At 41.8% G+C, this 14,215-nt stretch overlaps 1 protein-coding gene across 1 annotated transcript in view; it reads left to right on the top strand.

Annotated features, from left to right (window-relative positions):
* COL6A5 (collagen type VI alpha 5 chain) overlaps positions 1-14,215 on the top strand; it is a 116,876-nt gene that overhangs the window by 54,956 nt on the left and 47,705 nt on the right. Inside the window, exons 21-30 of the mRNA XM_032869722.1 lie at positions 2,590-2,625; positions 3,110-3,172; positions 4,685-4,747; positions 5,790-5,852; positions 7,196-7,258; positions 8,717-8,767; positions 8,888-8,923; positions 10,313-10,375; positions 11,659-11,721; positions 14,144-14,179. Of these exons, the coding sequence (XP_032725613.1) occupies positions 2,590-2,625; positions 3,110-3,172; positions 4,685-4,747; positions 5,790-5,852; positions 7,196-7,258; positions 8,717-8,767; positions 8,888-8,923; positions 10,313-10,375; positions 11,659-11,721; positions 14,144-14,179 (537 nt within the window). The remainder of the gene's footprint in view (positions 1-2,589; positions 2,626-3,109; positions 3,173-4,684; positions 4,748-5,789; positions 5,853-7,195; positions 7,259-8,716; positions 8,768-8,887; positions 8,924-10,312; positions 10,376-11,658; positions 11,722-14,143; positions 14,180-14,215) is intronic.

The following is a 14,215-nucleotide window of genomic DNA, read 5'->3' as shown; positions in this document are numbered from 1 at the left end:
CTCAGCGTCCCTCTCCTATCTTCACCAGCTTCCCCACCAAGCTCCTACCTTTGCAATCACTTTTCTTCTGAACTGAACAAGGCAACGTGAATCTAAAACAACATCAAGCTTTTCTGCCTCTTCCCCCAGCTCTCCAGTGAAGGCCAGAATTCTCTGTGAGGGTCAGAGGATCTTGAGTAGATAGATTCCGAGAACACAAGCAAGCGTGTAGGACACTGCCTCCTCTGTGACAGAAGCCCCTTATGCGGGTTAGTTGTGCCAGCTGTTGCCAAAACGGTGGACTGATGTACTGAGAACCAGACGACTTGAAATGACAACATTACAGGCCCCTTGTTTTTGGCCTGCCACACACAAAAGCTTATAAATAGTAGTACTTCTAGCATTTATTCTGTGCCGGGTCCTGATCAGATCACTTTCAAATATTAAATCCTCCTAAAAAACCTACTAGATAGATACTGTTATTATATCCATTTTATAGATGAGAATAATCAAGAACCCTTGAGCAGCTTGCCCAAGATCAGGATAAGTAGCAAGTGGCAGAACTGGGGTTTGAACCCAGACCATCTCACTCCAGAGTCCAGGGTCCTAACCTTCTGGCTAAGGCTTATTGCACAATTATTCTGCACCACACAGGCTTTAAAGGGCAGTGTTGAGCTCAAGAGTGCCTGACTTCTAAAGACACGTCCCTAACCACTGTGCAATATTGTCTGTATACAGAATAAATGCTCCTTTACCCCTTTTTAAAAAAAATTTCAGAGTAACAGAATTCATTGTTTTTGCATCACACCCAGTGCTCCATGCAATCTGTGCCCTCCTTAATACCTACCACCTGGCTCCCCCAACATCCCACCCCCACCCCTTCAAAACCCTCAGATTGTTTTTCAGAATCCATAGTCTCTCATGGTTCACCTCCCCTTCCAATTTCCCTCAACTCCCTTCTCCTCTCCATCTCCCCATGTCCTCCATGTTATTTGTTATGCTCCACAAATAAGTGAAACCATGTGATAATTGACTCTCTCTGCTTGACTTATTTCACTCAGCATAATCTCTTCTAGTCCCCTCCATGTTGCTACAATGGACGAATGGATAAGGAAGATGTGGTCCATATACACTATGGAGTATTATGCCTCTTTTACCCTTTTTAATGGAGTTATGACATCACAGGGTAACAGTGGCCTCAACTTCCGTTTGCTAGTTCTCTGCTTTCGTATGTCAAGAGCTCTATTACATACATCAAGGTACAAAGAGCTGACAGAAGTTACTCATGGGTAACTTCTCCCAAAGTGCATTTGCATTTTGATAGGAGAGTCCCTGAATGGGGGAAGCAGAACTCCAGTGGAAGAATTCCAGTCATCAGCCAACCTGGTAGAGAGGATACTTGGTTAGGAAGTTCATTCAAAGGAACTCCAGAAGGTAGGCAGTTGAAAGAAAACCGATTCTCAAATAATTTCCATGGCTACCTTTCTGAATGCATGAATAGAATTTTTAAATTTATTATTATTATTATTATTATTATTGATTTTTTAAAATTTACATTCAATTAGCCAACATATAGTACATCATTAGTTTCAGGTGTAGTGTTCAATAGTTCATAGAATTTTTTAAAAGTCTTTAGGAGGACACGTGATGTAATGAGCACTGGGTGTTACAGAAGATGGGTGAATAACTGACCTCTATCTCTGAAACTAATAATCCATTATATGTTAATTAGTTCAATTTAAATAAAAATTTTAAAAAATGACGTCTTTGTCTTGTACCTAAAGTAGTCATAGTTGTTTATCACAGATTGATGGTTGAGATGCTCCACAGCTTGCTCAAAGGGGCAGAGGTGAGGAGGCCGTGAAGGTACAGATTTTACTGTTGCTGTTTAGGGGGAAAGAAGTTAGGATCTAGGGTCTGAATCATCTGCGTTGATCACTCGCTGGAAAGGACAGGGTGTGGCAAAGGAGCCACTAGAGGGAGAGCCTGAGCTGGCAACATGGAGATCGCTTCTTGTTAAGAGCAGATTTCCCAGTGTCCGAGATCAGCCCCTTTCTCAGAGCGTGGCAGTGCCATTGAACCACCATGTAGTTGAGCAGACCCACAGCCATTTCCTTCTTGCAGAATTCCATGAAAACAGACCTCAGTGGGCCCATGAGAAGCACTGAATATGATAATTTCTATTCTCGCCTGAGATACATGCAGGGCCTCGGACAGAGAGATGGACAGGACACACAGCTTGTCCTCACATAGGAAGCCTCTGATTATCAGAGAGTACTTTGTGGGATTTGTTGAAGAGGGGAAGATAGAAGACAGGTTCTTCAGAATGATTTGATTCTCTAAACAGCCTCCCGAATAATTGTCAGAGGCGGTTAGACAAGCTGGATCTGTAATGACTTTCAGATCGGCTTTCAATCAATCCCCCAAATGTTAGTCTATAATGAAGTGCCCAGTGTGAAAACTTGTCTTTGGAAAGTGCCTCAGGGAAGCCATTTCTGTGAGCTACTCATTACTTATGTCTGTCAGGGAATCAAACAGGCTGGTCTGCCTCTAAAGGATGTTCCATCTGGATACATACACAACACTAACACTTTGCCTTTTCTGTTCCAGGGAAGGGAAGGCATAAGGGGGCCCCCAGGTGCCTCAGTAAGTACCCTTTACTTCCTGCCCTCCGTGGTAGACGGTCCAAGGAGGTTCCTCATATGCAGATGGCCCTGGGAATGAATGAGCATTTGACAAGGACATTGTAGGAAGTGCAGAGCATTGGACATGGCCCCACCAATGGAGGGAAACACTAGTTCAGCTGCCAGAAACTGGACAGGCCTGGCCTAGGCAGAACCCTCTTCACAGACACCTCCTAGACCAGAGGGCCTGCTGTCTGTTTGCCTGCTTTTCACCCACACTGCGAATCCACTGCACAAGAGTGCCATTCTTTACTAGAATCAGAAATGATCTTGTGTTCATTTTTTAGTATGGGAAAGAGTAAACTCCTAGGCCAAGTAAGGGGTGAGCCAAGATTCAGTCACAATAGTACCCATGTACTATATATTATAGTACTAGATAGTATAAAGAGAGAATGTATATGGAAACTGTGTGGAAAAAGTGTTAACACTGAAAATTTGTTCACCAGGGGGAGCCGGGAAATCGTGGACCTCAAGGTGTTCCGGGAACCAACGGATTACAAGGCCCACAGGTGTGTTGAAGAATTTCCAAAATATTGATAAATAATGCTGGGTTATCCTGATGGGAAGAGGGTTTGTAGTTCCGTATAAACATAAATAACTGAGAAATGTTTACTCTGCTCCTGCCTTCCTCCATGGGCCATGTTTCTGGAATTCTACATTTCCCATCATGGGAGAGTGATTTTGTTCCATCGAACCTGCTCCTATTTTGAACAGAGGAAATGGATGCTCTTGCATTCACCACTGTTGTTATCAGCTTGTTAGTAATAATGAATTATTAAGACCTTAATATTATATTAGTAATGAATATCAGGATCAACAAATTGGTTTTCCTTAATGGAAGGCCTGCACACAGATCCCATGAAGGAAAGTTAGGAATTGGAAACTGTTACTTAACTCATCTAAAGCTAATTCACACAGGGTGAGTGTCCTTTTAGAATATTAATGATAGGGCTTTACATGAGCCATTTTTTCTTGGCCATATCATTACTGATATGAGCAATGGAGTCTGGACATCTCTGTCTTCCTTCCATGTTGGAAAGATGCTGGGGTCATCCCTAGGTAATAGCCTTGGAAACAGGAGTATTTAGTTACCTTATGGGTCCCACTTTAAGCCAGAACTTGCCTGAATGGTGTGCATAGATCTGAGGCCTTCTCAAGAGTTCATTTTTCTTTTAGGAGGTTTCAGATGATTCACATTAAGGCAGAATTTGGTATTCTCTTGAGGGTTCTGGGGTTCCTAAACCAAGCTACCAGTTAGCAAATCCTTTAGGTTAAGTAACCATGGGATCAGTCCTGATCTATCCCCAGGCCTTGTAGGGAGAGGGGTGACATTACCTCAGCTACTCCAGGATCCCTTTGATACTTAGGGAGTGAACCACATCTAGTCCAGTGGGTGCAACCACCATTTGCACTGGGCAGCTGGGGCCATTTTATAACTGGTGCTTTGGTGAGGGCAAAGTTGACCTGCACCTCTAGTTTTTTCTTCTGTGTGAGAGATCTAGACGTGTATCCTGTGGTAAATATAGTATGTACACATGTGTTTGATAGTAAACGAAGTAGAAAATGTGCTTACGTTCCTCTGCTAAATGTCCTTTTGTGGGAACTTGAAACAACTTTGTTCTCTATTTTACAAATTGATGGTGAGCGCTCTGGCCCAGGTAACCTGCCCCAGCAAAGAATCCATCTGACTTTTGTTTACGTCTTACTTCCTTCTTCTAAGGGTTTTATTTCTCCCTTTGGTTTCTTTTCCATGTCTCCCTGTCAGAGTGGGATGACAGTCTTGGACCCAGGCAGGGATTCCTTGATAAGTTCTGTACTACTGAGTCTGGTCCTCCCTTCCATTCCTATTGTAAGATATGCTTAAACTCAGAGTTAAAAGGCTACTTGAAGGGTTGGAACAGTGTCTTTCTGTGGATATGTTTCAAAAGTACATTTCCTCTGCTTCATTGTACCATGTTTTTTAAATTTATTTATTTATTTATTTATTTATTTATTTATTTATTTATTTTTAACCACCGAAGGGGTTAGATGGAATTCCTGGCAGAAAAGGAGAGAAGGGAAGCGAGGGGCATAAAGGACCGCAGGTGAGTGACCCAGGAACCTTAGAGTCAGTGGCCTCTAGCAACACCATTTCTTCTTCCTTCAAAAACATCATCTTCTGTAGTTTATTTTATATTATGTATATATGGGGTATTTTATTTTTTAATTAACAGACTTGGGACAAAAAACTGGGGGCAAATTTTTAGCACAACTCTGATTCCTTGCACTTCTCTTAAGCCCTCCTCTTTCTCCTTCACTGGGGTTTTACTGCTAAGGTACAGACCCACTGCATCAGCCTGAAGAAAGCATTTGCAAGAATACGAATTGTGCAGACTTATGAACATTTCGAGACCCAGTACACTATTCTGGTTTTTCTAAATTTTAAAAATCTATCTGTGCCACGCGTTTCTCCATTGATTGTAGATAATTGAAGTTGACTCTACAAAGATCCTTCGCTACCCAAATTGATTTGATTTCTCAGTTCAGCTTTGAATTCACCCTCTCAATCTGTTTGGCCCTGAGTTTCTGACAGTGAGTAATAACAGTTGGGATGGTGAGGGATTCCTATGAAAAATGTTTTGGAACTGCTCAGTTCTTCAGCTCCAGTAGCAGGAGCTCAGAAGGCTAGGAATATGTGTGTTTGCCCAGTTACTGTCCTAGCATGTTTGTGGAAGACACTTTCGCTCATTTGCAGATTAGGACTGAAACACATTCTTCTTTGGACGTGTGCATGGCACAGTGCACGCAAATGACAATATCTCATCCTCGCACAATCAGTACATTACAACAAATCTGCTGCACTTAGAACTAACATTTGTCACATCAAGGGCACCTTTTCTGTTTCTCACTAAGGCCCCATATGGACCAGCGGTATCCCCGCAGAAGAAGACTTGTGGTCCTCTACACAGCACTATACCCTGAGTCACCTGCTTTGCAGCAGATGTCTCTCCCCGCTGGGTGGCTGGGTCTCTTGTTAAGGAGGCATCAAGGAGCTGCTGGAAATGATATGAAGAAAAGCAAAACTAATCTAATGGGTTTTCTAAGAATTGCTACAGGGCCAACATATGTGTCTCCAATTTCATTCAGGGCTCTTCCGGGCCAGTGGGAGCTAAAGGGAACATCGGAAGTCCTGGGCCTTCAGGGAAAAAAGTAAGTGTTATCTCTTTAAGATGTCAAATACTGAGAAAAAAGTACCTCCCCTTCTTTTCTGGATTTCCATGTTAATTCCTCACATGATCCAGGCCCCATCAACCACCCACTGGCTTTCTGCTGATACATTCTTTAGCTTCCATTGAGCAAAGAATTTCTAACTGCTTATCTCTTCCCATTTCACTAGAGAGACACAGTGATCTCATACAACATGAAACAACTCAAAAAAATCTCTTCACCTCCTTGGTGTCCTGAATGCATGAGTGTGTGTGATGATGGAGTCCAGCAGGGGGCTGAGGGGTGTCCAGACTCAAATCTGTTTGTGCATACGGTTCTCTAACTCACCCATCTGTCTCTGATGTGGCTCTGTGGGAGACGGTCAGACTGGAGACTGTCAGACTGCAGACTGTAGGCCCATTCAGAAGCCCACTCCCCTGTTTCAGACCTCTCAAGTGGCTCCCTGCTCTGGGGCCAACTTTTTGGGCCTGGCACCTGGGTGGTCACAGTAGGGGCCAAGCTCAGAAGGGCCCCAGGCTTGGTTTAATGCCGTGCTGTCACCATCTTGGAAGTCTCCGTATTTGAGGATGGGGCCTACGCTTTTGTTGTGCACTGAGCCCCATAAATTATGCAGCCGGTCTTAACCTCCCTGCGGCTCTTTGGAGAGTCCAAACTCTAATGTAGTTTAGAAGGCCCTCTGACTCTGTTTAGTTCTGAGGTTTCAGAGCTCTTCTCCCTCCTGCCTGCCTGCCCCAGGCTTCTCACCAATGACTTCCCTCTACCCAGACCGTCCTCTCTCCTCCCAAATCCTTCTTCTGGCTTACCTAACTCAGCCTTCAAGCCCCAGTGCCCCTGCTCCTTCCCTTCAGCCAGCCCTCTTTCCTGGCCCCACCAAACCCAATTCAGAGGCCCTTCTTCTTGGCTGCCACGGGCCCCTGAGTTTATAGCTGCCTGTCTAATCATCTCTCTTCCCAACCACACTATTTTTGGCGAGGGCAGGACCCCATCTATCTTGTTCTACAGTTTATTTTCCAGGACAGTAAATACGTGTTGGATGGGCAAACACATCAGCCAATGAATCGACTTGCCCTGGAGTAGATTTTCCGCTCTTTGCCTTCTCTTTCCGTCCTTGCATCACACGGGGAAAGCAGTGCTTGCACACAGCCTTGGGCTGTGCTGCTGTTTCCTGCTCTCCATTGGACACATTTTCACCGGTTTCCTACACCCCATCTCCTTGCTGAGCATTGAACCCTCACTGAGAGGCTTGAGTCTCCCTTCGCAACTTCCTGTGGTAGCAGCCGGGTTTGATTTTACTGATCTGAAGCTCTTCTTGTCTCACTCACTAGGGAGAACCTGGAATTCTTGGAGATCCAGGGCCAATGGGGCAAGTCGGACAGAGAGGAAGACAGGTATGACATTTTAGGACCCTTACCTTTCCACTGCTCCAAGTGCTCAGTTCTTTGGTAAAGACAAGGGGACTGATGCCATCAGCCCAAACACCTGGGGTATTGAAAGGTATTTTAGGGCTTCCTAGGAAGGTGCAGGGGACATATTCCCAATCTCTGCAGCTCTCATTCTATAGCTAGTCTGTCTGTTAAAGCAAGGGGAAACAGCTAGAGGGAAAGGGGGCCCGCAGAGAGGATAATGGGTAAGTCACAGCCAGACATTTCAATATTTTCACAACTGGTACGGCCATATAGATGCATGGCGGTTGAAAAACAGCACTACCCACATCTCTCCCTGTCTTGCAAAACTCTAGGGCAACAACAAGAAGAGGGGAGTAGAGCCAAAGAATGAACGAGTTGTTCTAGTGGCTCTGGACATACCAGCGTCTCTGTCCACGGAGCAGCTGATATAGGAAACATTTTTTCCTTTCTTTTCGAAAATAATGTTTATTATAAATGTTACATGTAGAAACTGTAGAAAATTTACCAAGCATAAGAGATGGGAAATAGGGAAGAAAAATTACCCATCATCTCATTATTTTGAAATATATGTTAACATCCTAGAGATACCCCCCCAAATTGCTCAATTTTCCCCTCGTACCAGTATATCATGAGCATATTTCCATGTCATTACATTACTTTTAATAGCTTCAAAATATTCCACTGAATGTATATACCTTAGTTCATTTGGCCAGTCTCTTGCTATTAAATACATGACTTGTTTTCATTTTTTACTGTCATAAACATCACAGCAATGAACATTCTTGTATCTAACTAAATTTTTAGGCAAAAAGCATAACTTCTATGTAGAAATTTCTAGAAGTAGCATAACTGGTTCAAAGAATATATGCCTATTTAAGTGAGGCTTTGAACTCTTTTGCACAGTGGCCTCAGGAATATTCAAATTATATACGCCCCCATGTGTTACGTAGGAGAATGCATGCTTCAGGGCATCCACACCCACAGTGGATTTTGTCATTCTCTTTTTTAGATCTTTACCAATTTTATTAACAAAAAAATAGCATCTTCTTACTGTTTCAGATTGCATGTCTTTGGTTACTAGTGAGGAGGGCATTTTTCCATATGTTTATCAGCTGTTAGCAATTCTTCTTTGGGGAAATTCCTCAGCCATGTCCTTTCAATCAGCTCCTAATATTCCAGGCAAGTAACTGTCACTGACTCCCTTGGTCCTGACTGGTCTTCCCTCTGCTTCCTACAGTGTTTGCAGAGCGGAGCTGGCCAAAGTACCAGGGCACATAGCAGGAAGTGAGGAAAACCCAGCAATGCTCATGTACCCAGAGCACAAGATCACTGATAAGGTCCCCTCTACCTGGAAGTCTCTAGTGCTTATCTCCTGCTACCAGTATAGATTGCAATTAAATTTCACTTTTGAGAGATTAAAATGAACTGGTATGTTCACAGGGGGATTACGGCATCCCAGGCTATGGTCAAATGGGACGAAAAGGAGTAAAGGTAAATATGGAAAGTAATTATTTCTTTAACTGACAAAACAAACCTAAATAATAGAAGAAGAAATGATCGTACTGCAGGAGTGGCCTGTTGATCCATTATGTTCTCTTCTGCGAATTGTAGGGCCCAAGAGGACTCCCTGGAGATATGGGTCAAAAGGTACTGTGCACATGACCTTGTTTTGAAACTACCATGATCTTAACTTTCTACTTGAGAATTAAGGTTAAAAAAACCCAAAAAAGCAAAAAAGCAGGACAGGGTTTCATGAATAAAGGATGATACTTAACTACTATGGATCTTTAAACTGGAAAAGACTCTCCTGTCCTTCATTGTCTGATGTCCCTGGTCTTGAGACTCTACCTCTAGACCTCCTCTCAAGTCTATTCCTTCTGTCCTCTTGATTTCTCTGCCTGGAGAAACTCATTTCAAACTCTTGGCTTCAGCTATCGCTGTTTGTTCTTTGTCATTGTGGCCTTTGCTTCCCATTGCCTGGAAGGTGACAACATTCTTCTCATGGTCTCTATTTCCACCTTCTCCCTGCTTCGGTTAGTCCCAAACACTGCTCTCACTTGTTGCCTTCCACAGTGTGACATACACATGTTCCTCTCCTGAACAGTTTCCAGAATTCCTCATTGCCTCCCAGATTGAAATCTGGGACAAATCTGGAGAGGACAGAACACCTCTCACGCAGAACACCTGTGTCACCAGGCACACCTTCCATTTCCATCTGAGCAGCTCCTGTTATGTCGTTCTTATACACTGGAATTCTGGATTGAGATAGATAGATTGATTTCTTTCTTTCTTTCTTTCAAGTGTCCTATCCAGAAGAGTGTCTCCCAATAGTTGGTCCTCAAATTAAAATACAAAATATGGATTACAAGAAATTGAAGTCCAAGCAAATCAAATCAACTATAGGAAAACAGCCAGTTTTTGAATCTTCTTAAAAGTGCTTTGAATGGTTGAAGTGCCAGAAGAAATTCTTTCCTTAACTAGAGAAGAGTGCAAGAGAGAAGTATATAAATGTTAGGACAAGAGTTCTCTTTATAGAAGACCAATTTTCTAATTTACTGATAAAAGGAGAAAATTAGCATATTTCAGTTTAGGGATAAACATGAAATTAGTTTTTTGATAAATAGGTACTAAAATTCATTTCCTACCAAGGTCAGAGTAAATTTTTTTTTTTTACCTTCAGCTTTTTCAGAAATGATTCATGAATTTAGGAAGTAATTAATTATTTAGTATTTCCTATAGTTAATACTCCATATGTTTTCCCTGATTTTCAAGCATTTTTTCCTTTAGATATTTTAAAAAATGGATTGGGTAGTCATTGCCTTGATAATTATTGCATAAATATTTGTATTCTTAGAAAATTAAAAATAGTTTGGAGAATAATTAAGTTTATCAATGACAGTTCCAAGCAACAGGAGGTGACTTTTAACGTTTAAGATACAGTAGAGTTATAAGATCAATTAAGTTTTAGAGAGAATTATTTTTATTCTTTCATAGCAAATATTTTAATATATTGATTCCATATATCTGAATCTTTAGGGTGCTGTCGGTGATCCTGGAATTCCTGGGGGCCCTGGACCCAAAGGATTTAGGGGATTAACAGTAAGTGGCTTGAAATTCCAGAAATAATCGATGTTTCTTTGGAAGACCCTGGCTTTTATGTGTAATAATAAATGTGGATTATTGATCTAACCCAGGGGCATCTGAAATGCCACTCCCAGGCTGTGTGACCTTTACCACACCTTTTCAGAGTCTCTATTTCTGTAATGTGAGACTTGAACTTGACACCAAAGATCACTTTCAGCTCTAAAATTCTATGGTTCCATGAATCTGAACTATTTTAAAGATTTATAGATTGATAACTGGCTGTTCCAAGAAATGTCAGTGCTTTCCAATATTTTCTAAGGCATATATTAAAGTCCAGAATATTAACCCTGAGCAGAAATGCAGCTGACATCTTCCCACCGTGTCCCTGAGAATTTTCTGACAATTCTACCACCCATGACCAAGGTCATCTCCGGCATTCATTTTAAAGAAGGCTGTTGAGATCTTCTAATTAGCCAAGTGTAGAGTAAAATGTTATAGTTTTTTTAAAAAACAAAATGCTGAGACAAGCATCTTTTTACTTTGAAGTGGGAGTGTAATATCAGTGATCATTATCAGCATGAAAGAGATGCAATTCAACAGATATTTTCTATCCAGCTGGATAAGTTTCATTAGCGTCCATATCCATCACCTTGAAGTATAGGAGTGACACAGCCCACCCATGTCCTCTTATGTATGTGGAGAATTATTTTTTGTATTGGATCCTTTGCAGATGGGAAGTTTTTAATTAGATCTCTGTGTGCTCTAGTATATTTGCCTTTTTTTTTTTTTTAGCACCAATCCTAGTTTATGACTAATTTAGATTCAATTGCACAGCCAGTGCCAGAGCAAAGTATGTCACTAAATGGAGAGGCTAAGAGGAAAAGGGAGGTTTTCCAATGGTTAAGAATGGCTATTTACATTATAAGTAAGGAATTTACTTGACTTGAATTAATAGTTGCTTTCTTTAAAAACCTTTTTTTTTTTTTTTTTTTTGGAAGGGATGCTTGGGTGGCTCAGTAGGTTAAGTGTCTGACTCCTGATTTCATTCATAATCAGTTCATAATTTCAGTTCATAATCTCAGGTTGTGGGTTCAAGCCTCATATCGGGCTTGTGCTCAGCCCTGAGTCTGCTTGAGATTCTCACTCTTCCTCTCCCTTTGCCCCTCCCCCAGATCATGCACTCTCTAAATAAATAAAATCTTTAAAAAAGTGTTTTTAAAGTATAAAATCTCATTAAAACTGAGGTGGTTTCCATGGATATAAACAGTGTGGAAACTAAAGCATGTTCTTATCTGCAGCTCACTGTAGGCCTGAAAGGTGAACAGGGACCTCCAGGACCCCCGGGCCCTCCTGGACGGAGAGTAAGTACACCACTAGAACTAAGTAGCCTGTGCTTGTTTTTAGGATGTTCCCAGAGGGGCACAGTTTTAAAGTCAGAGCACTGGTTCAAGTCCAAGTTCTGCTTCTTGCTAGCTGTGTGCCGTTGGGCTGGTCAACCTGCTCTCTCAGTTTACTTCTAAAATGGGACAACAGATCCTGTCCTACCACCTCAAAGGGTAGGAGTGAGGACCAGATTCTCAAATATGAGCACTCTTTGTTACTGATAAAGTTCAGTGCAAATATTAGCTGTTACTGTTATTTTTTTACTAAAGTTTAAAAATAGGAATGGGAATATGGAAGCTCCGTAAAAGTCTCCTGGTAGAGTTTAGCATGCAAGACAAGTTGATAGTTTCCCCAATCACTGCTGTTGCCTCCCCATCTTCAAAATGTAGACTCCAGAGAGATCGGGAAATATAACCGCAGCTTCCTACTATGCTTCCACTGCAAGAAAAATGTCACCTCTGGGAGCACTCCCCGGCAGAGTCAGGCCCATCTCCCAGTGATGAAACATCCATATCTCTATTTCAGTGCCTCTCCTGTTATCATAATGATTTATTTACACGTCTCTATCCCCTGATGAGCATAGTCAGGTAAGAGCTAAAAGTTGCCAGCACCTGGGTTTGTGTAGAGGTGTAGGAAGCATTGTGTACAGAGTAGAGAGACAGTCCATCTTGTTCTGTGCACCCTGAGTGTTTTGTGACTACCTGGAGTTCTTCAACTTGGGATCTTAGAGAGAAAACAAAAGCACGGATATTTTGTGGACAACAATAGGATGAGAGTCAACCGACTATTAAGGGTTCTCTAATACATCTTTTTTTTTCTTTCATGTTAAGGAGCTGGTGAATATGTAGTCCCCTGGGTGAGACTTAATCTCTGAGCCATGCTAATCTGGTCTGAATTGATTTCCTTTTCAGATTCTGGAGATCTCTTGTGGGGGTCCTGCATCTTCCCAGCCTTGTGCTTGGCCCTGCTGGTCCACTAGAGCCTGGTTTCACTGTCCCAGGCTTGCTGCTCTACCAGAATGTGACTTCTCCATCTTGGGTCTGCTGGTCTGCTCGAATCAGATCAGCTTCTTTGTCTTGGGCTCTCAATCCTCAGTCTTTGCTTAAGAACTTGAAGTTCTTTTCTAACTTGGTCCTTTAGGACAGATGCTCTGGAGCTCTGATCCTCTGTAAGATGTGGGCTGCCTTCTCTATTTATTAGCCAAAAACTGTTCTTCTCTCTGTTTTAAATCAATGCATTCTTTTCTGTCTTCTGCCATAACCTACGAAAGGAAGGATGAGACTGCCTCTCTCAAATATGTAATTTCCTGATTCTAGCAGGAAGAATCTGTGCTCCAGGGGGTACAATTATGGATGCCACAACATTTCTGGATAACACCAGCACCACACAATGGGCCACCTCAGCATTCAACAGACATTTAACTGTTTATTGAATGGATGGATGGGTGGTTGGATAGACAGATGGATGACCCAGTTGTCATTTAGAACAGGGGTCTTACACAGATATCCCTGGTTGAGCTTCTGAGGCCAGTGAAATTGTACAAATGTGAGCCTGTAATAGCATTTTCCGGAGCCAGCATACTAGCATTCACCAGTTCCCCAAGAGATCTGTGTGCATTGAACATGTTAAGAACTGCTGCGAAGAAGCAGCCTGATCCTGAGAAAAGGAAGTAATAAGGGGAGAAAAGTTCAAGCTGTGAAGAAAGTATTGCCTTTATTTATTTGTTTATTTATTTACTTATTTATTTTTTAGGAAGCTTCCTTGATTCATTTCAGCCAATTACATGTACTCCTTTGTTTATGACCTCTTAGCATTTATGAACTTACTCTTTGTGTAAAGCTCTTCTTTTGTATAATGCCCATTTTGCTACGTAATTATTTCTGGTTCTTTCACAGATGTAGAGGTTGTATGTTACCACCTTGCATTTTAAATTCCTTGATTCATAATACATCTGTACCTCTGAATTCTCAACAAATTCCTCTCCCCGTGGCATGCTTTGGGAAGCCTGCGGTTTACATTTCAAGTTTTCTCATGAGAAGTACCTTCTCATGTAAGCCTGCGGTTTACATTTCAAGTTTTCTCATGAGAAGTACCTTCTAAGTGTTATATCCTTAGTTCAAACATCTTTAAGAAATACTTTTATTTCTTTACTTCTCACCTTGAAAAGTAATTCAGTTCACTCTGGGCAGACATTAGCTTAACTGATCCAACACTGAAACAAAGACATTTACACCATTGATTTAAGTGGGGAAATAGCACTGTAATCTACCAGTTCTGGAATACTTTAACCATTCTCTGCCAGCTGCATTTTTAAGAATGAGGTATTTTTTCTTTACTCTTGCTTTGTCACTAAAGACTCCAGTTCACATCCCAATAACTTGCTCTGTTTTATTTTCCTAGGGCATGAAAGGCATGGCAGGGAAGCCTGTATATTCCGTATGTATCTCCTTATTCACAAGTGAAAACCTAACC

The sequence above is a fragment of the Lontra canadensis genome, unplaced genomic scaffold (assembly GCF_010015895.1).
Source record: "Lontra canadensis isolate GAN:19392208 unplaced genomic scaffold, GSC_riverotter_1.0 scaffold38, whole genome shotgun sequence".
In the NCBI taxonomy this organism is placed as follows: Eukaryota; Metazoa; Chordata; class Mammalia; order Carnivora; family Mustelidae; genus Lontra; species Lontra canadensis.
The sequence above is the reverse complement of the archived record's forward strand: the minus strand, read 5'-3'. Positions and strand labels throughout refer to the sequence as shown.